Below are 25,890 nucleotides of genomic sequence, written 5' to 3' on the forward strand. Positions count from 1 at the left end.
TGTAGCCATCAACAACCTTCTTGTTTAACTTTGGCTGAACGTTTGGTCTCTTCCTGTCAGAAACGGTAGCGGTGACTTAATTTGTTTGGTTTCCTGGAACTTTGCTTTTATGCAGAATCCAGAAACTTTCAAAAAGGTTGAGATTGGGGCTTTGGGAAGGCATTTCCAACCAGATTTAATGAGCATTTGGGATAATTATTCAGTTTGAACTATGAATTATGTCCAAGTTTCAATCAAACAACTCAAGAACCAGAACGTCCAGATGAAGAAAGTTTCACTTTCCCATGAGCTGAGATGTTCTTAACCCCCCGAAAAGTAGGAAAAATTACACAAAAACAAAAATGTGTCTTTTCAGACAAGACTAAGATTGCGTTATTAGGCAACAATGACAAGAAGTTAAGTTTGTTTGGAGCAGCCAAAGTGAGAATTTTAAACCCAACAATCAGGCATGGTGGCGACAGCATCATGCTGAGGGCCAGTAATGCTGACTGTGAACAACCAGATGGTGGAAAACCTTGACCCCTGCATGTTCCATAATCAGTAGATTATTAATGGCTTTTGAACTAAAGTGGTAACTCTAAAACTTTCAAGACATTTTACTCTTAGTGAGGCGTTATAATTACACTAACATCTAACTAAGCTTGACTATTGTGGATTTATCTAAAAACAAACCTTGTGCACCATAGTCTAATTTTTTAAAGTCACTACTATGTACACTGAAAAAACACAACAGGTGATCCAACTTAAAAACAAACTGAGTTAATTTGATGCTTAATCAAATTAAATGTATCCATGAAAATATTTTGTCATGTTACAGAAAAGTAAATAAATGAAGTTTGCCAAACTGAATTCAATTAAATGTATAGAATTAACGGTAACACTAGTTAAAGGGGGGTGAATAAGACTGACATGATACTTTTATAAACATGTCATAACACCTGTCATGAACATCAATAAGCCTTCATGAATATTTATGACTGTTGTCATAAAGCGTCATTCGGTAAATTATGACACTTTTAATACAAAGCTGACATTATTCAAAATGTCTTTGTTATGACAACTTGACATTAACCAAGAAATCATTACTGATATAAATTTGTTATAAAAGTATTACGGATTGCACTTTAAAAATTAGATAATTTTATGTTATTAAAGGTAAAGTTTACACAGTAATGATTTCAAATAAAGTGTTACCGAATTAACTACATTTTTTTATTTTTTGTATGCTGTATTCTTATACCAGTCTGGAAAAGGTTTAAAATTTGTACACCCTTCACTTCCATGATGACTGTAAGTTAGCTAACGGCCAGCCAACAGGTGAAATGTCACATTTCTTTGCTAAAATTCTTAATTTTCTTTTTAAAGTTTCTCCTTTAAGAAACTTTTTTGCATATTTCCTATTGAGTCAGTTTGTATTATTTGGGGGGGGAGGCTGGGGGGGGGAATATTCACACATTTATAAATAACTTTTTTTAAGATACAAACTTTGATGGAAAACAGTCTTTGGTTCATTTTATTTACTTGTAAACAGGATTAGAAAAACAAGGTGCGATCAGAGGTCAGAGGTCAGCTCTAGACACGGATAAGGAAGCCCAGGTTGAGGCTTGCGGGGATCTGGATGGTCTCCAGAGCCACGGAGGAAGGCGTGAACGGGAATGTGACAGAGAATATTTTCTTGGCGTCCATCATCAAGTTGGACGACTCAGCTCTGTCTTTCAAAAGGTTCTAAAAAGGAAGAAAAGAAAAGAGTTAATAAATTATTACATGGAAGTTGATAATAAAAGACTAGAGATTAAAACAGTGGTGCCCAAACTTTTTGCCCCCCCCTAAAATTGGCAAATTTAAACTACTCACAGACCAAGAAATTCATAAATTTTTTCCTATTTTATCTATAAATATAAAATCTACAGATACTTGAAGTTTTTAAACATAAAAAAGGCTTCACATTGCTGTCTTATTAAAAGAAAAAAACAATTTACACATTTTTGGGGTCATCAGTTATGACTTAGGGCCGATTAAAATCATTTCAAAGGTCACAAATGGCCCCCGGGCCACATTTTGGACACCCTTGTATTATTAAGACCTTACTTTAATGGTGGTGATGAATGTGTTTGATACTCTTTCTTCAAACTCAATCACTGGAGTGTACAAGGTCAGGATTTTAACAATCTGTAAAAGAAAAAAAAAGTTAAGAGTGAACCGAGTCATATTTATTTGTGTAAAGACTAAAAAGCTGGGATGTTTTCTGATGCCGAACCTGTGCTGTGGTGAGGGAGGAGCACATGCCACAGATTGCTTTGGCATCAGCTTCAGTGCTTTTCTTGATTTGTAAAAGCTGTGCAGCCTGAATGAGAGGCTCCAGAGTTTCCTTTGCTCCACAGCCGCTCAGCTCCCTCTCTGACAGCCACTCATCCAGCTGCCAAACGTTGTACCTTCACCCAGAGAGGAGGACAAGACGCACTTCAGATTAAAAGTGAAAAGCACTACAAGGAGTTCACGTAAAAGGAGTTCTTGTAAATAAAAGCAACACGAGGAGGAAAATGAATAAAATGTATCCTCTTTACTGTGCCATCTCTAACTGAAAGTGGATATTAGACTTAAAATGTAGGTTTCCAAAGCAGCTCCACTCACTCGCTCTTAGGTTACCTAGCAACTCACTCACTCTTTAGTTACCTAGCAACAAGCTGCCGAGTAACTAGCGCAGCAGCAGTTTAAGGTTTCACCACCGTATCTCATAACTGCCTAAAAATAAACAATTAATGATGTTAAATTATTGGACGTTATTATTGGAAATTTTATTTTTACCATTTTCTCCACGGGAATATCAATACGTATCAATAAATTCCAAAAAAATAAGTAAATGTGTGAAGTTTAAAATCACGCTTTTTTTTTTTTTTTAAAGTAATGCCGTCTTGACAAAGAAAATTTCAAACGGGAATATTTTTCAAAAACATTTTTTGTGTTTTTATGGTGCTATGAATACTGTGCCATGCACTCACAGCCATAACGTTATAAAGTATTAAATAGTTCTCTTTTTTAAATCATAGACGTTATTTAAATATTGCAGTCTATATTAGTAGTCTATATTGCCCACCATGCTTTGTTGACTTTAGCATCTCAGGAAGTTAAAGTCTATCCAACTGGTCAGTATATATCATTAGCAGCAGAATTTGACGGAGCTCTAATTTTTATATGTATTGTTAATCCAAATGATGCATAAATCTCTCCTCTGCAGCCTCCTTCACGGTTAGTTTTAGAAAATAAGTAAGTGTTGCTGTCATTACCTGATCTGTAGGCCTTTTCCCCACGAGCACATGTCTTTCCTCAGCAGCAGGTTGTTAAGAGTCACGGCGCTGATGATGTAAAACTGCTGTTTGACCACCTGCTTGATGATGTCAGAGTCCATCCCGTGTTGACTCATGGTGCTGTGGAAGAAGCTGAGACGCTGCAGGAGGACTTCCACTGTCAAAGCTTCATCAGGGCAGCTGGGGCTCCTCTTCCTCAGGCCTGTTGGTTTGGAGCCTAAAACTCCCTGCTCTGCCTCATGCTCCAACATGCATGGTACTACAAAACACAGCAGTATGATTTTAAGACATAGCGCCTTGAAAGCGTATTCATAAAACTTCAACTTTTCACATTTTGACATTCAAAACTGACACAAAATGGCCCTTAAGAAATGGTCAAGTTGAGACCAATGGACCAGACTGAGACTTTTGATAGAAAGAAATAAAAGATACAAGAAAAAAACCAACAAATTATTGGGTCATTTTAATTTATGATCCAATTAATTGCTTTATTGCAATAAGCTCCAGTTTGGGCTCAGGTCTTCTTACTTATCAGGGGTAGCAGGATGTTCTCCAAGCTTTTGATGATCTGACGGTAGATTTGAATGGCCAGGTCACCAAAAAGCTGATGGTACTCTGTCAGTTCAAAGTTAGCCAGGCATTGTTCGTTCTGCTTAGCAGTGTTGTGCACCATAAACACCTGCAGGGAAGATTAATTACATGATTACGCAGCTTTATTTAAGACGCAGGAGCGACGTTTCACTCTTCCGATGCTCACCTCATCTCCACTGTACTGCTTCAGACAGTGCATTAACCGGCACGTGTTGGCCAGCCAGAACGACACCACCTCAAAATCATTTCCTTTTCTCTGCAAATCAAGTTTTTTTTTATAAAACACATTTCAGCAACAAGGCGAATCAAAATGCTTTACATCATAAAAACGTCGTACAGTCACCAATTATTAAACAAGCAAAAACAAAAAAGTTTGTCAAATTAAATCATCAAAATTATCAAGCAAATACACATCAAGTTACTACTACACTGCAAAAGCACAAAATCTTACCAAGTACTTTTGTTCTACTTTGAGTGTAAATATATTCAGACACTAGAAATAAGATAAAACTATCCCATAAGCAACTTCAACAAGGTATAGGAGCTGGTTTTAAGTCAATAAATCTTCAATATTAATTTTAAAAGTACAAGTTCCACTAGCATATTTTTTCACTTGTGGAGAAAATGTCTTGTTCCAAGTGAAATATCGAAACAATTTGATCAATATTAAGGAATTAATGACTTAAAACAAGCTTTATGTCTTGTAGAAAACTTACTTGTAAGTTATTTTTGCCTTATTTCAACTGTAATAAGATATTTGCATTTGAAATTAAACAAAAACACTCAGATTTTGTGTTTTTGCAGGGAAACCAAATTCAACTCTAAACAGAGGGAAGGAGAAGCCTTGACTTAAAGGAACTCTGTGTTTCAGCTGTTTTGCAGTTTTCTGGAGGTTTGTTCCAGATTGGAAGAGCATTGGGCCTGGTTCTACTGGGAGCATGTGTAAGGACGTAAAACTGGGGTGATGTGCTTTACCTTCCTGGTTTTAGCATTGCAGTAATCAATGCGTCTAAAGATAAACACATAGATTAGTTTCTCAAAATTTTTGCTGGAAATCAGTCCAAATTAATCTAAAAATAAACCCTGGCGTTTGTTTTTCAACCGATCGAGGTTAAATGCGGCACCTTGATGACGCCTTTGATGCTGCTGATTGTAGAATTGAGGAGAGTGCTGAGTCTCCTGTCGTCGTTCACATTGTCTGCATATCGAAGGCACATGAAGATGATGAAGGCAGGAAGCCCTGGAGTGAAGCTGACTGCGACGCCGCGAGGCTTCAGATCTGTGAAAATCACCACAGTCACTGAAAACAAGAAGCATCCTGACCTACTTTTATCACATGAAGCAGATAGGCTGTTGGAACAACACGCACCTACGACCAGGTTCTTGAGCAAATGACCCGTGTCGTCCTCCTTGAACTCCAACATGCCCTGGAACTCCTTCTCCTTGCGTGCGATTTGCACCGGTCGGACCGGCATGCTCGCCTCAGAAGAGCTAATCGTCTGGAGAGCGTTTGCTAAATTAAACAGAAAAATATTATGAGAACCAATCAGATCACTGCCAGGTTGCAATTTTTTAATTGTGATGTCAACAAGTCAAACTCTGACTTTAATCTGAGAAAAAAAGTCAAATTTCTTTTTTGTTATTCATTACTGATGATAAAAATAATGCTACTCATAATAAAAACTAAAATAAAATAACAGCAATAATAATAATAATAATAAGTTATAATATAGACATAAGACACTACACAGGATAAGTGACATAAATAAAAATGTAAACTATTTGATTTGATAAATTTTGCTTTACTTTTTATCCAGATTGTGATTTTTAAAAAAATATGGGTTCATATTTTCAAATGTAGTATGACTGGATTACCTTCTAGATCTTCCACTTTTTTCATATACAGCTTAAGTTGCTTTTTCAATTTGCGTATTGTTTTATCCTGTTTCTGTTGTTGCTCCATTCGTTCCTGAAATGAAAAAAAATAAATTAATGATGAAATCAGAATTTCTATCGACGTCTTAATCCCATTATGAAGAAACAGCAATGTCGGAAACATCAGAACTTGGTTTGAGGTAATTAAAAAGGAAGAAAGAGCGATCACAAATCCAGAAAACAAACCCACCAGATTCTCAGTGGTGAGCCGAGTTATCTCGTGCTTCAGGCTTGCATCTATTCGGGCATCTTCGGGTAAAAGGAGGCTCATAGCCAGCAGCTTTTGTTGATGCTCCTTTTCAGACCTCAGTTTGTTCATCTCCTCAGTCAGCTTCCTGTTCTTCTCACTATGAAGACCCTCCTGCTCCTGCATCTGGGTCTCCAGAAGCCTGCAGGATGTTTGGATCGTGATCGGATTCAGGGTAGAAAATAAAGAGCACACTCACTCAGTTTGTTCTAGTGTTTTATCATGCAAATAAACAGAAAACAACACACACATACAGCGCTGAGCCATTCTATGTCCACAAAGATAAGACCAAAATTAAAATGTGTGAAAAGCCAACCATTAAACTCAGATATGAATAAAATATGTACGAAATCCTTTTTACGATGGCTATAAACTAGCGATGGACAATAAATCAATAAGATATGTCACAATAGACATGTAATCAATATCAACAGATAATGTGTTTGATATAATATCCAATAATTTCACAGAACCGCACAGCATTCTGGGAGATGTAGGCAGAGGAAAGGCTTTAGCTGCTCAGCCCAGCTAAGCAAGATTGGTGAGATCAACTAACTCACTCATTCTTTGGTTACCTAGCAACTCAGTCACGTTTTGGTTACCTAGAAACTCAGTCACGTTTTGGTTACCTAGCAACAACCTGTTGAGTAACTTGCGCAGCAGTAGTTTAAAGTTTTGTCTCATAGCTGATTAAAAACAAAAAACAACGGTGTAGCCTGAAAACTATGGATAAAACAGAAAAGGTCACGGCACCAGTTTTGCGGTATTTCAGATATTCAAGACAAAAAAAAAAGACAATCAATGACTATCTAATCAACTGATAGGAAATGCTTATATCATGTTATGTTTTTCAGCCATGTTGTTGGTATAAAGCCTAATAGATGTACAGGATATTGCATCATTACCTATTTGTCTCTTTCAAGCCTTCATAAGCAAGCCACAGCTCTCCATCTTCATTCAGGGTGTGAATATCAGTGGACCTGAAGGAGAAGCATCAGAAAGTGACCGCAGGCATTAACATCTCCAATTAGAAAGAGTTGAGTTCCCATATAAGAAACCAGAGAAGACAAAGGCAGTCTTAACAGCTGATTTACTAAGAGAGAGAAATAGGAAGAATCCTCAATTATTTTACTGTTGTAGATAAAAAAAATAGCAACACATAATTTTACAAGCAGTTATTTACTACTGAAGTGGCACTAAACATCTTATATATAAAATACATTAAGGAAAACAAAACGTTATGATTGCATATTGTCAAGTTTGTTTTTCTTTGTTTTCTCAGTTTAATCGCATTTAAAATCTGTTAGCTGAAGCAGAAACACACTAAAATTGTTTTAAATTTTCATGGGTGTGGGGGGGGGTTCTCCTCTTTATTCACGTTTCTAAATAAAATTATTTCTAAATAAAATTCCTAACCTCTGATGAAGTTCAGTCAGCTTCTGCCTCTTGTTATGTTTTAATTTAAAGCTAGAAATTCTAAGAATGATTTCTAGCTTTAAATTCATTAATACAACTCAAATAAAAACATACATTTTGAAAGTCTCAATTATTTGGGCTGATTAATGTGTTATTTTTACGCAAGAATAACATTTATATGGTATACAAATTAATTGTGTTCAGTTATGCTTCTCACATCTTAGAAGACAGAACTTGCACAGTTCGTGCATTTCCTTCAGGTGCATTTTTGCTTTATTGATTAGGAATTATTTGAGAAATGTTCAAAACTGTTTGGCAAGATGCAGCATAAAAACAGAGCCAGGTGGTTCTTACCTGTCAGAATCTTGTAATGAGTGGATTTCACCGAGATCCAGTTTCACACTTTCTCCAAGTACAGAATCCTGGAATTAAATTTTTATTTAAACAGAGAGTGTCTTTATTAATTACATTTTAATATGATTATGAAGAACACATGCAGTCCATGTAACTTCTCACCCTGTGTTTAAGAGCTTCCTGACGAACCATATGCGAACGGAGGAGCAGCACCTCCTCTTTACGCAGCTCCAGCTCCTCGTTGGAAGAACTGAGTTGTTCCAGCAGAATGTTGTAAGGCAGAGAGCCAGCAGCAGGGGGCGCCAAATCGCTATTCTCGCTGGTCAGAGACTTCCGCAGCTCATTCAGATTCTGCTTCAGTTTCTTGTTCTCCGACTCCAGCTCTTGCCGCTACGTTAGAAAACAGGCAGAAGATCAAAAATCTAGAACTACTTTTTGTTTTTATGCATATTTCAGATTCAGTAATAAGGAAAGTCACACCTTCAATTTTTCTACGTCCAGTTCTGTCCTGCCAAAAGTTGTCTGCTTCTCCACTTCCTTGTTTGTTTTACAGAAAGATATCATGTAAGATTCAAACACCAAATAGCTGAACTTTAGATAAATGTTTATAGGGGGATTTCATACTTTGTCCTTTTCTTGTTGGGCTTCCTCCTTTTTACCCAGCTTTTTCCATAAAGATCGATTTTCTCCCTCCAGCTCCTTCACCCTTTTCTGAAGCTTTAGAAGAATAGGCAGGTCCACTTTAGTCTCGACGTCGTCCTGCCAAAATACAGGCAAACTTTAATTAGATTAGACAGATCATATTGATTTAACTAAGGCACTGGACTGCTAGAGGATTACAAACACAGATAAAACAGAACTGCAGTAAATTACAAAAAATTTCTATTTCCCATATTTTTTGTGAAGCACAAGGAAATGTTTTCTACTCCATCATGCATAGTTCACATCAAGCAGCTGTGATATTTATAGAACTTGAACAGAAGCTGTGTCATCCTATTTTACAGTCATGTAAAAAAAAAAAAAAACACGTTCATTTCTAGGGTTGTACGTGTTCTTTGGCAGATTATCCGCTCTGGAGCATTAAGACCAAAAAACATGGACCGATATCAGCAATACACTGCAAAAACGTGTCGGTTGGTCTGTGTTACCCAGAAAGCAGTTGGACACAATATCGCAACACCGTGAGTGAAACAATGACTGGGGCAGCCTACCATATAAAGTACTCGGGGACCAGTTCTTTACAAATGTAGATGTGTAATAATAGAGTACGGAACAAATTGGCAACCTGAACTGAAGCGTCTACTCTATGCGCCTTATAATGCGGTTCGCCTTATATATGAAAAAGGTTTTAAAATAGGCCATTCATTGAAGGTGCGCCTTATAATCCGGTGCGGAAAATACGGTAAGTAAGTAAAGTAGGAAAGCTAACCAAGTAAAGTAAGTAAAGTAGGTAAGCTAAACAAGTAAAGTAAGTAAGTAAAGTAGGTAAGCTAAACTAGTAAGTAAATAAGTAAAGTAGATAAGCTAGCCAAGCAAAGTAAGTATGGAAGTAGGTAAGTAGGTAAGCTAAACAAGTAAGTACATTAGCTAGCNAGTAAGTAAATAAGTAAAGTAGATAAGCTAGCCAAGCAAAGTAAGTATGGAAGTAGGTAAGTAGGTAAGCTAAACAAGTAAGTACATTAGCTAGCCAAGTAAAGTAAGTAAGTAAGTAAGTAAAGTAGGTAAGTAGGTAAGCTAAACAAGTAAGTAAATAAGTAAAGTAGATAAGCTAGCCAAGNGCTAGCCAAGTAAAGTAAGTAAGTAAGTAAGTAAAGTAGGTAAGTAGGTAAGCTAAACAAGTAAGTAAATAAGTAAAGTAGATAAGCTAGCCAAGTAAAGTAGGTAAGTTAAGTAGGTAAGTTAAGTAAGTAAGTAAGTAAGTAAGTAAGTAAGTAAGTAAGTAAGTAAGTAAGTAAGTAAGTAAGTAAAGTAGATAAGCTAGCCAAGTAAAGTAAGTAACTAAGCAAGTTAGTTGGTCCTTTTTTTCCCCACCAGGCAAATAAAGAACAAAACATTAATTAAGTTCATATTTACAATGCTGTCTTGAAAGTGTAAAATTCTTAAAATGGGAGAGTACAACAATATTTACATACAGAACGGAGAAAGGAAAACTTTTAACTTTTTTTCACAATATTTCTTATAAATTACGACTCAATTAAGCTAACCAGGATTTTAAACATTTCTTTATAAACAAATCATCTAATTCTTATCCATAATATCTGTCTGAAGTCACACTTGTACATCTGCAGATGATGAGCGTTTTAAAGATTACCTCTGCTTGAATGGCACTGTCTTCATCTTCAGAGGAGCTCAGGATTTGAGAAAACTCAGATGAGATACTGCTGTAGTTGGAGTCTGTCCTCTGGTGACTGGACTGGTTTGAAATCTTATTAGGGACACAAAGGAACATTTAAGATAAACAAGATTAATATTAATATACAGCGATGTCTACATAGTTCTGGAATCCATTTATATTTTTCAAAAAATAAGCTTCATAAAACCCAATTAAGAGTCATGCTTGAAAAATTACTAAATAATTCCTCTAAATAAGGAAATGTCATAGTTTGGCAAGTGAAAACAAAACTATTATACAACTTGGTCAAGTTACTTGCTAGAGGAAGCAACAAACAGCTGGGTGAATCTTGGATTGAATACATCAGTTTTAAACTTTCTCTATTAAAACAGTTTTTTATTATTATTTGGAACTGCTACCCAACTTATATGACCAAATAAAATTTGATATACAGTACCATTCAAATTTTCACATCTTGCCATGTTACAACCACAAACCTCAGTGTATGTTACACAGAACGCAAAGTAGTAGGCAATCGTGACATGAAAAGTTACATTTTGGCTTGCATGCAAAAGACTATTCTGGAAAACTAACTCTGAACATCAGCATGGTGAAGCATGGTGGTGGCACCATAATGCTGTGGGAATATTTTCTTCACCAGGGACTGGAAAGCAGAGATAAATGGAGCTAAATATAAATCATGGAAGAAAACCAACCTGTTACAGGCTGCAAAAGACATCAGCCTGGGTTAGGTTCACACCTAAATGATATCAGAATCTGGATTGAAATTTTCGTAGGACATTAAAAAATAGTAAAGTTTGGATGTAATATTGTTTGGAATAAGAATTTTAATAACATTTTCAAATTAAAAATAAAAGAGAGAGAGGATCTGGAGTGAGACAGGCCCAGTTTCACCAAGCAGTTTGAAAAGTTTGGGAAACCCTTTCAGTGTTTACATCTGCAAATTTGGTAAAAACAGAGATTTCCACATTACAATTCTGCACATCTTTGCAATTAAATCCAATTAAAAAGCACTGAACATTTGTGGTTGCAATGTGAAAAGGTTTAAGGAATATGAATAAATGTTTAAAGCACTCTATATGAGCTCTTTAAAACTGTCATATCAGCTTCTGTTGCCATACAAAAAAGGAAAATCTTCCTTACTAAGGTTATATTCATCTCCTCCTTGAGGTCCTTGTGCCGTTCCTCCAGCTGCAGATGCTCGCTGAGGAGACTTTGGTAGCGAGAGCGCTCTTCTGTCAAGTCCTTCTCCAGCTGTTTGGTGTTCTCCAAGTTGGTTTTAATTTCTGAGTAAAAGAAGTTCATTTTTACTTAATTTCCAACACTTAAACATTGATGTAGGTTTTTAGAGATCCAGTAGATCCATTACCTGCCAAATGCTGAGCTTGTTCGGAGAATTCCTCGTTTAGTTCTTCCAAGTTGCTGTTTAACAAACTGTTCTTCATATTCAGCTCATGGATTCTCTGGAGCAGGACATGTTTATAGTAATCACTCAGTTTGGATTTTGAAGAGATTATCATACCGTTTATTGTTCGTGGAAAATTTCTTATCATGATAAGATTTTTGATTCATCGTTTTCACAATAATCTCAAACTTTTGATGTTTAAAAACTCCGAAAACAGTTTGTTATTTTTACTACTTTTCTCTACTGTTCGTTCAGTTAAAGTGCATCAATAAATATAAACAAAAATTTTAATTAAATGCACTTATTGCTTGCATTGTAGGGACACAAATCACACTTTTTTCTGTTACTGGTGCCCTAAATGGGTTTGTTTTTCAAGAGCAGTATTTGAATTTGCAGGACTACTACTGCTGTGTCATGAAGTCACAGCCATACGGTTAACTAAAAAAGTAAGAAATAGTTCTTAACGTTATCACAATAGTGTCATAAGATATGAACTTAAAGTTTTATCACTATATCACCCACTCCTACCACGGCACACTGTAACCCGCAATCGAAATCCAAAAGCTTAAGCTATTATTTTATGTATTAGAAATAATACATACAATTTTAAATGAAAGGAATCTCCAATCTTTGTAGGCACATTTATTTTCGCATCAAGACAGCTAGAAATATGAATTATCATGAAGAGATGGATGTTTGATAAACATAACATGAAGCCTCAAATTTACAAGAAACTGAATTTTAGCCTTGAAGGTTGTGGAAATTTGTCTAAATTTATCTGTCTGAATGTCACTGAAAGTAATTTCTCCACATTCCAGATCATTAGCAGATAAGCTGCTAAAAAAATCTGCTCAAATCACCTGATGTTGTCGAAGGTTAAGGCCTACCTGTTGTGTTTGCTCTTTGTAGATCTTTGTCTGCTCCTCCTGGTGATCCTTCTCCCTGCGGGTGTTCTCCAGCTCCTCCTGAAGGAAGGACAGCTGCTCCAGCAGCGAGGGAACCGTCTCTGCTTTGGCTCTGGCCTCCTGCTCTGAAGAGCGCAGGTTTTCTATCTCTCTGCACTGTTTCTCCCTCTCAGTCGTGTGGGTCTTCTCCAGAACACTGAGCCTCTCTGTGAACTCTCTGTTTTCTCTGTGCTGCAGGGGGGAAACGCAGACACATGATTTGCATGTGATATGACAACGCCAATGACCCAGAGTTTTATTAGAAGCATTCTTTCAGGTGATTACAGAGTAAATTGCAGAGAAAATCATATTTGTGTCTAATGATGCACCACAAAAGACCCACTGCTCTTCCAGAGTTGTCATTTCTTGCATTGTGTATTTTTTAAGTATGAATAAAGGTGGCCTATTATGCTTCCTTAAGCAGGTCAGGATATATCCATGGGCTATACAAAACATGATAAATTAAATCAGGATGAAGTCTTTCAGGGCGTCTTGTCACTTTAAATCCAAATAATCTGCTGCTGGTCACACCCTCAACTCAACAATTAGACTCACACTTAAAAATGGCTACAAACAAATGAGCAATTAAAAAGCTGTACATCTTTGAAAAGCAGAATTGGAGCCTCCTGCACAACCAACAAGGATGCAGCAAGTCGTTTCTGAATGGCCAGTAAACAACAGTTTTTTCCAGCAGCCAGTACAGCAATAAAACCAGCTGACCAAACATGCTGGAGCACCACTTGGGTTGCTAGGTGACAGGCTGAACGTCGCCATTGTTGTTAGGTAACACTACATGACTTAATCAAGAGGTTTTTGGAACAGCTCATTTCCAGACATCAAAAAACATTAAATTATTGCCACAATTGGGCTGTTTTTAGAAGCAGCTGAGAACCAAATGATAGCTTAAAACTGTGCAAAAAGTGAATTTAGCTTAATAAATTCCTTTAAATAGAGAATCTGGGAAAACCACAGGTTTTAATGTGGAAGGAAGGGAGGTGTTCAGGCTGATGTGCAGACAGATTAATAGTTGGAAACTTGCTTTTTTCCCTTCTGACACCAGTGAATTGAACAGGAGTCTAAAGTTCCTTGGTTTCCATTAAAAAATAATTTTTTGGCATTTAGGATAAATTGAATTAATGATTTTCTATTTAAGCATCAATGCACAATCTTTTAATTCCAGCTGGATTAAAATGTATTTGTTGAGTTAAAACAAAGTGGACAGAAAAATTAACAAACAGAAAATTGCTGTTGACCTCTCCTCTACATACTGCTACAAAACTCACTTGCTCGTTTATCTTGTGCTGCAGCTGCATGATTTTGTTCTCCATCCCAATGTTCAGGTTCTTGAAGTGCTCCACTGTACGCGCCTCCACTTTCAGCTTCTTCAACTCCTTCTTGGCTCTCATGCGGCGCACGCAGCTCTGCAGCAGGACGACGGCCTCCATGGCGCGTCGGAAACGCTGCCTGGCCAACCAGCCTCTCACCATCCTCTGGATCACCACGGCCTTCTGCTCATACAGCAACTGGGGAGCGACAGACAAGAACAGAATGTCAAGTTAAAAAACATATTCTCAAAAACATACCACTGCAAGTGCTCGTCTAGTCACACATGCAGCACTGGAGACCACTGCAAAATGATCAGATTCTCTGGTTTTACTTTTTACAGGTACAAGTTTGAGTAAAATTAATGTTGTTCTTTTATTCTATTAACTACTGACAATATGTCTCTGAAATTCCAAGCAAAACTTTTGTTTTTATTTGCAGAAAATGAGAAATGGTCAAAATAACTAAAAAGATGCAGAGCTTTCAGAAAAACAAGTTCATGTTTATTTAGAAACAGTAATACTGATGTTTTAACTCAGGAAGAGTTCAGAAATCAACATTTAGTGGGGAAAGCAGGTTTTCATTGGGGTTCAGTGCAGTGGGCTCCTCATTTTTTCCAGAGCTGAAGTTGACTTATTGCAAACTATTAGCCGTTAATATAAAATGGCAGACAATTAAATTTGTATCACATGTTAAAAAAAATTCTAAAAATATATACAATTATTTTCTAAACTGATTCCTTTTATAATACTTTATATATTATTACTTTCTGCACTTTAATATAACAAATTCATCTAATCTTGCAGGCAAGCGGTCTGTAAATCAATGTAGATTCAAAATGTAAAAGGAGTTTTTCTACTTTTTGGGGTCAATTTCTTTTAATCAGCAAAAAAAAGAGGATATGGGTCACTATGCTACAATAAAATGATGTAGCATTTTAAATTAGAAAGAATAAGGTAATTGTGGCTCACAGTGCAATAGGTTTGCACACCACTAAGTTAAATAGTCAAAATAATGAAGTTCTTCCTGATATAACCAGAATTAGTCTTGACTTTACCTTGAAGTAATGCTTCCTAGCCAAACAGCCCCTCCAAACACGCTGAACAGTGACAGCAGCAGAGCGCTGCTGCAGGAAATGTCTCCTTTTAGACCACATTCGCACGTTGCACTGAATAGCGATAGCTGCTTTGGTCTGCCGCAGAAACTTGACATAACTAAAAGGAGAAACAAAAAATAAACACATTAAAAATACACTTCCGACATGCATTTGCGCCTCTCGTCCTGCTGTAAATGATCCACCCACCTGCGTGCTTGCTGAGCCCGTACATGTTTCTGAATCACGATGGCGGACTGTCTCATCCTCAGGTACTTTTTGCGGGCGAGCCAGCAGCGGATCGTCTTCTGGATGGCCACACAAGCTGAACGCAGTTTGTCCGAACGCAGCTTCTCCAGGTAAGCCACCTGGCCGGCCCTGAAGAAGATCTTGTTTTTGCCAAACTGGTACTTCTGTTGGTCCTAAGGACAAAAACACCAAGCACTCATAAATGTTTTTAATTACGCATAATCAATCAATGCTATTCTTAAATTCAAACACACCTTGATAAGTTTTTCCAGAAGGTTTCTGCAGGTTTGTTTTCTATCAGGCAGAACATCCTTTTGCTTCATCAGGACTCGATAACGACCAAAAAATTCCTGATAGGTCCATCTGAGGCGTTATGAATTACATGAGAAAGTATATTCCAACCATATTTATTATAAAAACAAACTTGTGTTAACAGATTTGTACCTAGATGGGAATCCTGCTGCAGAGATGCGGATCGTTTCCAGGACGCCACACGCTCGAAGCTGCTGCACGGCTCTCATTGGTTCCAGACTTTAAATTTAAGAAAAACATAAATGAATGCATAAGCTTTTTACTTGAGCTTTGCGATAACTAAAGGAAGCAGAGATCCTCACGTGAATGGAGCTTTACGGTCATTTGGTTTGATGCAGCGCACATAATGAGGCGATGTTGCATTTAGTGTGTCCATAAGCAAGTATAGAGACTGTCGAAACTAAGAAATAAAAGACAATGATAAATCCTTCGTGTGTGCTTTCTGTTTTTGTTCTTTGCAAAAACAGAATAAAAGTTCAATTTTGATCACACATTGTTCGTGTTTAAAGGTTTCACCTGCAGTCCGACAGTTTTCTTATGTTCCTTTTGAGACTTCCCAGGTCTTCCAGTGTTACTGGAAGTCTTGCTAGTTGGCGCTTTTAGTTTTTCTTCATCCTCAAACAGTTTCAGCAGTAAATCAAACTAGAAAACAGAAGTTTATTATTTAAAAAAAAAAAAAGGCAGGAAACACTAAAAGGACTCGCCAAACAGCAGATGGCAGTGTTTCTGGTTAAAAACAATCAGAGGTGGGAGTATTTCCTCCAATAGTTTTGTCTAAACAATTCCCGGGTGTGTGCCCACAAACTTGCAACACATAAATTTCTCAACGCACTTTTTTTTTTCAGCTGGCAAAGCATTAAAATCCAATAAAACTGGCTCTAATGTCCACAAAGAATAACATCTGCTAATAAATGGTAGAGAGAAAGTTTCACCTTGCTCTTTTTCAGCACATTAATCTGTTCCTCGTTGACAGTGTCCTTATTTTTCTCCAGGAATCCGACACATTGGTACTCCACCTAGGCACAAAGGAACAGATCACAGAAACTAGATTTTGGTCCTGACTGCAACCAAAAACTAACACTGCACAGTAATTTCTTTGTTTTGTTTTCATTGTCTGCATTGATGGATTATTTTTGTATTTATTGAGAGAATTTGTGTGGTTCAGTCATTTTCATTTTGTTTGCATAAACTTTGTTTTAAGTAGGACAAATTGAGCATTGATGAAAAAGACCCTTTTGGCCAATTCTGGCACATTTATAGAAATGTCAATTAACGTGCAAATAAATGAAATTAAACCCTGAATGGAAGACGAATGAAGGTAGACAGAGGGTGATCGAGTCAGAAAATGTTTTAGAGTCTGCAAAAGTCTGAACTATGATCAGGAATGGGTGACATGGACAAATATTTTGTTTTATTTATCTTAATGACAAAAAAAACTAGTGAGCTAATCAATGAAACGCTGAGACAGGATGTCACAGACACGCTGATTAAAAGAAAATCAACAAAGAACAACTTATTGAACAGGTTACCAGTTGAATTAAGTGATGCAGTACTTTTTGAAAAGCAGCACACAACGAATGAAAATTTTAAAAATATTTTTTAATTGATGCTGCAATCGAAAAGGAAACAGTCCCACTACAACTAGCTCTCCAGCGTGTGCAAAACCTTTCAAGAGTCTAGAAAAGCATAAAATTTTCCACTGGGGTATTCATTCAATTACCAAAATGTTCACCTCTGAGTAATGACTTTTCCCCAACTGGGAAACGATGACAAACCCAAACATCTGCAAGTCCAAACCTAACATCAAAAGGCGATTGGAGCTGCACTGCGTACCACAGAGTTACATTTTACCTTGTCAGCAAAATGGTGAATGATGAAAGCCTCGTTTGATAACCTGGGTTTATCAAAATAAGCATCCTGCTTCAGGTGGGTGTTGTACAGTTTCTGAGCCCATGTGTCGTCAGAACCTTTGGGCATCTGTGGAAAGAGGAAGCGCTGACACATCAGTTAGTCATGGCATTAGTCATAACCTCCACATTAAGTGTGTTGGAGCCCAGAGCGGTGGACACACTTCCAATGGCAGCTTAAAAAAAAACAATAGTGCCATTTTACTCTGCACTCCTCGTCCAGGAGGTCCAGAATGCCGAGCTTGGCCTCGATGAGATTAATGCACGGCTGGTTGTCGCAGAAGTCGATCAACGTCCAGGAGATCTCCTCTTTCATGTACTCCTCCTGTTCCAGCTTGAAGACATGCTGGAAAGAGCGAAAAATGAGGGATGAATTCTCCATTTGGACACAAACTAGTCAAGGTTTAGCAGATTCTCACCAGGTTGAACTGCTGCTGAAGCTTTTCATTGGCATAGTTGATGCAAAACTGCTCAAAGCTGTTGACGTCGAATGTCTCAAATCTGAATAAAAATACATATAGGTCCTCAACTAAAGATTACTTTAGTTATCGATTAATCTATCAATTATTCTGATGATTAATCGAATGAAAAAAATTGCCGTAATTTGAAGATTTTTCTTCTAATGTATTAAAAGATGCAGATAATTCAATTCAATTCCTATTTTGAAGACGAAAATAAACATTTTATTGCCTAAAATCAAATAGCATAGCCTTCCTTTAGTGTATCATTTGTAGCAAAGGATGCATCAAAACAGTGTAATGATAATGTGCTGGTTATTTTTGGATAGCATAAGATGTTTAACAAGAGATTTTCTTAACAGAATTTCGACTGTGTGAAGCTAAAATGCCGCTTGAGGAATTTTGGGTAGAGCATATTTACAGGCAAATGTTTATTTTTGTATGTATTTTTTGTACTCTTTTGACCTAAATACTTGCTGTTTTAATAAATTGTGTTTTATTTCAATCTGTATACTCCAGAAAACTAAATTATTTCAGTATTCATCACAAATAATCCGATGAATCATTCCAACCCTAAATATGTTTAACTTTGTAAACTGTTGAGCAATAATAGAAAAACTGTGAAGAAGCTGATAAACTTGCCCGTAAATGTCGAGCACACCGATAAATGAGTGTTGCTTCACTGTAGATGCCAGCGTATTGTTAATATTGTTCACGATCCAGCCGAAGAGTCTGGCATAAATGTGTTTGGCCAGTGCATCCCTCCCATGCACCGCATTCTCTTTGGAAACAGACTTCACAAAGATTTCCGAGATCGTCTGGATTTTCCTGTGGCACAACCAGTGGGCCATTTCTTCACAAGGAACTCCCATGAGCTCACAGAAGACCCCCAGGTGGGCATTATCTGGCTGGGAAGACAGGACGTAAACACCTCTGTATTCTGAACACATGTCTTAAATGGAAAAGGAAATGCTACAAATGAACTATGTAAAAACAGAGTTATTGGATCAGAGAGAAATCAGTGCTTACCAGGATGCTGCATCTGTCAGATGACTGATCTTTTACATCCACGTTGCCGAGATGGAGAATAGCTGAAAGAATCTGGTAAATTTCCACTTGATCACTTTCACCAATTCCTAAATGTGAGCAAAAAAACAACTGTGTCAAATAATCTAAATCGAAGTCATCTATCTAAAAAAAACTCAGCGCCCACTGCACTAAACCTCCTGGTTATCCCAGCAAATATTAGTACCTGAGTAAAAACATTAGAATGTAAATGAATCTAAACTTGTTTTCTTTGCATTATTTGAAATCTGTAAGCTCTGCATCGTTTTTGTTATTTTGACCATTTCTCATTTTCTGCAAATAAATTAAAAATTTGTGCTTGTAATTTCAGAGACATGTCGTCAGCAGTTCATAGAATAAAAGAACAATACTAAAACGTATACTTATAAAAAGTAAAATCGGAGAAACTGATCATTTTCTCTTAATTTATATATACCTAATAGTGAGAACGCCCTCCATGTGTTGCACATCTCTTTGGCGTCATCGACTCCATCGATGACGGGACTCTGACCCTGTTTAGTGTAGCAGAAGTCTTCTGCACAGCCTTTAAAACAACAAGTGAGATCATTTTATTTTTATTATTACTGGCCATATTATATTCCAAAATATACAAAAAATTATGTTTTATTGCGTCAGACCTAATTTGAAGGTCTTAAACTCTGACAGGTGTGAAGAGGCACATAGCTGGTAAAATATATGGTAGTTTCTTTCTCCGTGAGCCTGCAGGAAATGCAAAAAGATGGAGAGTGAGGCACATTCACAGAAATTTTCCCTCATTTTGTCATATTATTACCATAAACTTCAGTGTTTTCTGTTAGGAGTTAATCTGATAAACCAAACAAACAGTGAAGCTGAATTGGACAATCATGCATTGTGGTGTTAGTTTACATTTGTCACAATCAAAATTAAAAATGATCCATAATATTCCTTCTACATGCTCAACTGTGAGCAACTTGGTGTTGATCTGTTATATAAAATCACATAAAGATACAGTGAAGTTATAATTTAAAAAAATTTAAGGTTGATATGATTAGTCAGATTAATCAATTATTGAAATTAAATTAGTAATTGATTAATTAACTGGAGTATACAGACTCAAAATGGCCAATTGCTGAAAGAACACCATACTGAAAGCAGCAATTAAGTCAAAACTCTACATAATACATACATATTTAATATTAAAAAGTGACAGAGCCTGCTCTAAATGAATGCTATACATCTGAATATTAGGCAATAAAATTTGTATTTTCTTATTTTAAAAAATTAATTAAATTATTTATTTATTTGCATTTTTTATTTCTAATATAGCAAAAAAACTGAAATGTGCAGAATGTGGTCATCTTTGTTATCTGATTAATCAATTAATCATCAGAATAAATCGATATCAAAATAATTGTTAGTTGTAGCCTTATTCTAAGTTAATGCTCAAGTAGCATGAATACACATTGTCCACATGCATGAAGATTTACCTGGAACACGACTCTGGACTTTTCCAGTAAGTAGGTTCTCATGTTGGCCCCGACTATGCAGAGATCCTTGTTAAAACCGATCTCAATGTACTTCCCAAAGCGGCTGCTGTTGTCATTTCTTGTTGTCTTGGCATTCCCAAAGGCCTACAAAACAATAAATACTGTCTGTTAAAACATAATCTTAAGCGTGTGTTGTAGATTTTCCTACAGCGGTAAAATTTTACCTCCATGATTGGATTAGAAGCGAGAACTCTCTCCTCGATGCTGGTCTCCTCCGACGAGCTGCTGACTGTGGCGAAGTAACGCATGGCGTATTTAGCAGAAACTGTTTTGCCTGCACCAGATTCACCGCTGACTATTATGGACTGATTTCTTTGATCTCTACATACAAAAAAGGAACATTCATAAGCAAAAAAAACTTCAAGAGAGTCAGAGTTAAAGGCAAAAAAGATCTCTATGGTGGCTCTAAAATTTAAAACAAAAATACCAAAACCTGGACATTTGTTTGTATGCTTCCTCAGCTACTGCAAAGATATGAGGGTCCATGTCTCCCATGTTTTGCCCACTGTAGGCGTTGATGATGTCAACTTCATAGATGGGCAGACTCTCATAGGGATTGATGGCAACCAGGACGATTCCTAAAGTGGACCAGTAGAACTAAAAGTTCATTCTTAGATGACACATGGTTCTTTTTCTTACTTTTACAAATGAAAAGTTGAAAATGTAGACCTGTGACAATAACAAATTATACTGGAGGATAATCTGTCCCAGAGTTACCACGATAAATATTGTTGCTTTGTGATATTTTTTAAGATATATAATAGTCATGGTATAATAATAAAAGAGCATGTTCTCAAAGATCAATAAACTCTAAATTTTAATGAAACTTTAACACTGGAACTAGAAGAAGTTTTAAATAAGCAAAACAAATAAACAGAACATCAGAAACAACAAATAAAATGAATAATTAAGTCTCTGTAAAAAAGTATTGTCCTTCAAAAAAAGGGCTAGTTGAGACTAAAACACGATACTGAAAACATTTGTCATCCAGTTTTTGGTAGAAAGAGAAAATAGAAAAATAATAAAACCTGCAAATGGAAATTATTAAGTTTATTTTAATTTATAATGTGATTAATTGACATATTGCTGATTGTGACAATAATCATATGGATTTAGGCCCTCAATAATTTATTCCTTCAGGAAAAGCATTTGACACAGATGAGTTGACAAAAACTTTGACTGAAATTAAAAATCTTTCTTACATGAAAACTACAAAATAACATCAACAAAATGTCTGTTTTGAGTTGGCAAGAGTGACCACAACTAAGCCTGTCACAATAATCAATTAATTTCATGATAAATTAAATGAGCTCAATAATTTCCATTCTGATGATTAGCATTTTTTGAAGGGCAACTTTGTTTACAGAGACTGCATAATCTGTTTTATTTACTGTTTCAGTTGTTTGTGGGGAGGTGGGGGGGTTGTCGTTGTTGGCTGTGTTTTATTTTTTGGATATTTAAAATGTTTTCCAATTCCTGTGTGGAGTACAAAATGAAAGTTTATCAGTCTTTCAGAGGTCAAAAGGCGTTAATTTTCCGTTATTAGTTGAAAATGGTCCCAAAATGACAATATTATCATTTATCGCAATAATTTCTGAGACGATTTATTGTCCAGCTAAATTTTTTATCATGACAGGTGTAGTCACAACCTTAACTGAGAGCAACAAATTTATATTTTGTTTAGCTCTAAGCAAGTTTTCAGTCATATCACATGCTGGTGTTTCAGTCAAGACAACGACTTATTTTGCTTTTTGGATTAATAAAGCAGAAAATACTGAATAACACAAATTCTGCAATCTTATCATCAGTGACATATCCATGTTGTGTTCCTTTAAAAGCAAGCATGCATCATAATAATCAGCTTAAGGTACTCTGGATTATGTCAGCGCATGCAGTGAGTAAGACTCCAAAGTCTACGCCGACAGTGATAGTGCAAGTCAAAGGAGATGAAGCTCATTACCACAGTAGGTGTAAATCAGCTTGGAGTCGATAAAGCGCACTTTAAGGTTGTGTAGCACTGCTGGCTCATGGAGGTAACTGAGAGTTGTGAGGTCATTTTCTCCCACCAGAATGTTGGGATTTCTGAGAGGGGGCAGGTTTTTGGTTTTGGGGTCAACGTTGTGCTCCACAATCTGAACAAACAAAACAAGAAAAAAGGTGTTAGAGTATTTATAATGTCAGCTAATGATGGCGTTGACAATGGGCAACAATGCAAGTTATTAACTGTCAATCATGCTTCAAATGGAAGCTAACAGCAAAGCCTCTGTGCTTGGCCTGTTCATGTTCACTCAAGATAATATTTGACCTTATTTCCATACCTGATGTGCATGCCCAAACTCGACATCATACCTTCAGGTAGCAGCAACGCAGGAGAAAAACTTAGTTTGAGTCAGTTCACTTATTCTGAAACCATGCACACACGGTTTAACTTGTAAATAGCACCACAAGGTGTTTGTTTTGCCTGATGATGAGAAATACTCCCAACAGCCAAGCTGTCATGAATAATCCATCATAGCATGTAATTTCACTATGCTCTGCTTCCAGCGCTTGTGCAAAAGAAATATGCGCTTGACGTTTCGAGAACATCCTAAACCAATTTTCATCTCAGCCTTTCTGGGTGTGTCTCTGTGTGGTTATTGGATTTGTTTGTTTGTTTGTTTGTTTGTTTGTTTGTTTGGGGGGCGGGGGGGTTGGGCCTGTCTTACCGTGCCATCCTCCAGTTGGAGAGACAGAGTCAGGTCACCAGGAGTGTAGTCTTTGAGAAGTTCAGCAGATTTCCACACTTCTGCTGCATCTGGGAGCCAAACATGGGCATTCTGGATTAATTTTTTTTCAAAGAGAAAGAGAGAAAAAGAAACGGGTCAGAGAAATCCAACCTCTGCTCTTACAGTAACACAGCTGGCTGGAAAAACTTCATCAGCGGCAGCAGTCGTAGGTAACTGGCAGCGGACATGCGCATAACGTGGATGGATAAGAGGCGGTTTATGTGGCAGAGTAGCAAAAAAAAGTGCTATATAATTATCCTGACTCACTAAAAAGAGATTCAACAGGCACTAAAAAGTTGCTAATTACAATTTTATCATAACAAGCTAACAAAAGTAGGTAGAAAAAAACCGTTGAGTGACTCGTTATCAGGCGCTGCCTACCTTGGAGTAAAGTTCAAAAGCTGCCATGTCTTTAAGCTTGTTTAGAGAGACTCCGGAGACATTTTCCGCCCGCTCGGAAGGGGATAAAACATTTTTGCTAACTCCTACGGACAGAAACGCCGACGTCCCCAAGTCTATCCTCCTCCAGCTCTCACTCCGATCTGCCGACTAGAGGATTCGCCTCCTCCGACAGCTGTCACTCAGCTGCGCATGCCCCAACACAGGTTCACAACGTGTGTCAACCGCGCCCTCTAGCGGTAAAAATACTAATAAAGCTGTTCTTATGTATGGAAAGCCAGAACTCCCAAAATCACTGGAATAATTTGAACCCAACTTGTCATGTTTGTCATAATTTTTATCTCACTCATGCTAACTACAAAAAAGTTAGCATGATTACTAGAGTAAGATTTTACACCTGAAAATAACCTAGAAGCTAGGTGATATTTAGTTTGTTACAATTGTTTGAGTAACTTTCAGAGGAAAATGCACTTTTAGCATTAGTTTTACAACACCTTATGTTTTTACTTGAGTAATAGTATTAAGAAGTATCACCTTTTACTCGAGTTTTTTTTTTTGTTCTAACGTTATATTCAACCTGATGAGGTCTTTCTGCCATTACTTATTTCCATTTCTGTCAACAAGATAAACATTGAGTGGAGGTACTATGAATTAAAAGGGTTTTTTTCTGCCTCATTTGTTACTTTGTAATCATGTTATTTTTGTATTTTTTACCTTAGTCTTTAAAATACTGAACCATAATTTATACATTGAATTATATCTTTCTGATGACACCACTTTCTCAGTGTTTATGTAGCCATCTGACAAAATACTTCCTCACTCCTGAGAATTTTTTTGGATGGCTTCATCTTACTTTCACCTGAGTGCAAATATATTACAGCAGTGCTATTCTTGGTTGAGCACAAGTTTTGGGTTCATGATACGTTTGGTTTTTACCTTGAATTAAAGATACAAGCACCAAATCCCCCTTGTTTTGCCCGATTTAGGCACAGATGATGTCAGCTTCAACACCGAGACATAGAGAACATAGAGAATGATGGCAAACAGCACACTTTCTAGAGTCAACAAGATGAACTATGAAATAATAGTTATCTACTTTCCACATACAACCAGTTGAATAAGTGAAACGTGGGTCACAGAGGAGTTTAGACATTCATACATTTGTAGCCAACAGGAACTGATTTACAGCTTTCTGTGAACAGATAAGAGTAGTTTTGTAGTTGTAGTTCTGTAGTTTTGAGATGTGATGACTTCAAGGCGTTAAATTATGAGGTAACATTTCTTTTAACTCGTATTTGATATACCATTTTTATAACAACTGAAATTAACATAGTTACGTTATTGTGCTATAGAATGGCACTATGTGCCCCTTTAACTTTTTTAGGACCAACATTTAATATGTTCTTTAAGGAGGAAGCAGGTATGTAAAATTCAAGCAGCTTTCAAACAAGAAAGCCATGTGTTTTTTTGTTTTTTTATCCAAAAGTATGGCATGCATTTGTGTTCATTCCCCATTTGAGATTTTGGAGACCCAGGTTTTTTAGAGTTGTGTTTTTACCAATATTTCACTTCTAAATGGTGCAAATTTTTCAAAAATAGCTCAAATTCAGTCATACTGGATGGCCAGCTTTCTCATCTCTGCTGAGCAGCATCCACACAGCATGGTGCAGCAACCAAAACCACGCTTGCTAGTGGGAATGGTGGTTTTCAGCCAACTATCAACTTGCATGACTGGCAAAAAGTTACATTTTGCTCTCATTTGACTAGTGCTCCTTCCATATGTTTGCCATGTCTCCAAACATGTTTGATTTTTTCCATGCCCTGCGACAGACTGGCGACCTGTCCAGGGTGACCCCGCCTCTCGCCCAGACCGTTAGCTGGAGATGGGCACCAGCCACCCTCCCGACCCCACTGAGGGACAAGGGTGCAAGAAAATAGATGAATGGATGTTTTTTTCCAGTTTTCTTGCAATATCTGCATTAAATTTCTACAGAGAATGACACAAACTATCAAATATGGTTGTAGGTATTTGTTGGAAATCTATGTGCTTTTACTTATTTTGCATAGTCTTCCATCATAGAAAAAAAAAATATTTTTGCTACATTTTTAATTTTAAAATAAAGATAAATGTTGGGTATAAATGACAAATTTCTGGTGTCTAAAATTGTCTTTTTTCCCCAAAAAGTGTGATATTTGTAGCTCTAGTTTTAAATGGCTGGCCTGAGTGAAACTGACTCAAA

General features: G+C 36.8%; 1 protein-coding gene across 1 annotated transcript; it reads right to left on the minus strand.

The window, feature by feature from the left end:
- Positions 1–1,485: 1,485 nt before the first annotated feature.
- LOC103466454 (unconventional myosin-Va-like) lies at positions 1,486–23,837 on the minus strand. Its single transcript, XM_008412020.2, has 40 exons — positions 23,633–23,837; positions 23,192–23,302; positions 22,447–22,618; positions 20,920–21,064; positions 20,651–20,807; positions 20,427–20,570; positions 19,596–19,677; positions 19,394–19,501; positions 18,922–19,028; positions 18,535–18,800; positions 17,854–17,935; positions 17,640–17,780; positions 17,379–17,504; positions 16,460–16,543; positions 16,044–16,169; positions 15,830–15,927; positions 15,660–15,746; positions 15,470–15,578; positions 15,177–15,388; positions 14,931–15,087; positions 13,834–14,073; positions 12,494–12,742; positions 11,571–11,664; positions 11,345–11,487; positions 10,160–10,273; positions 8,473–8,607; positions 8,329–8,385; positions 8,011–8,238; positions 7,849–7,916; positions 6,984–7,058; positions 6,022–6,220; positions 5,772–5,865; positions 5,266–5,409; positions 5,021–5,175; positions 4,063–4,152; positions 3,834–3,984; positions 3,285–3,564; positions 2,258–2,432; positions 2,089–2,169; positions 1,486–1,725 (listed from the first exon to the last, which is right to left on the minus strand). Exons 1-40 carry the CDS (start codon positions 23,657–23,659, stop codon positions 1,573–1,575), a joined length of 5,466 nt encoding a protein of 1,821 aa, XP_008410242.1. The 5' UTR covers positions 23,660–23,837; the 3' UTR covers positions 1,486–1,572.
- Positions 23,838–25,890: the final 2,053 nt, after the last annotated feature.

The sequence above is a fragment of the Poecilia reticulata genome, linkage group LG6 (genome assembly GCF_000633615.1).
Source record: "Poecilia reticulata strain Guanapo linkage group LG6, Guppy_female_1.0+MT, whole genome shotgun sequence".
NCBI lineage: Eukaryota > Metazoa > Chordata > Actinopteri > Cyprinodontiformes > Poeciliidae > Poecilia > Poecilia reticulata.

Bases quoted from the DNA above. Each gene is read 5' to 3' on its own strand.
- LOC103466454 (XM_008412020.2), bottom strand. From the start codon at position 23,659: ATGGCAGCTTTTGAACTTTACTCCAAG. The intron at 23,303-23,632 runs GTAGGCAGCGCC...AAATTAATCCAG, and splicing joins CTTTTGAACTTTACTCCAAG to AATGCCCATGTTTGGCTCCC. The intron at 11,665-12,493 runs GTAGGCCTTAAC...GTCCTGCTCCAG, and splicing joins ACAAAGAGCAAACACAACAG to AGAATCCATGAGCTGAATAT.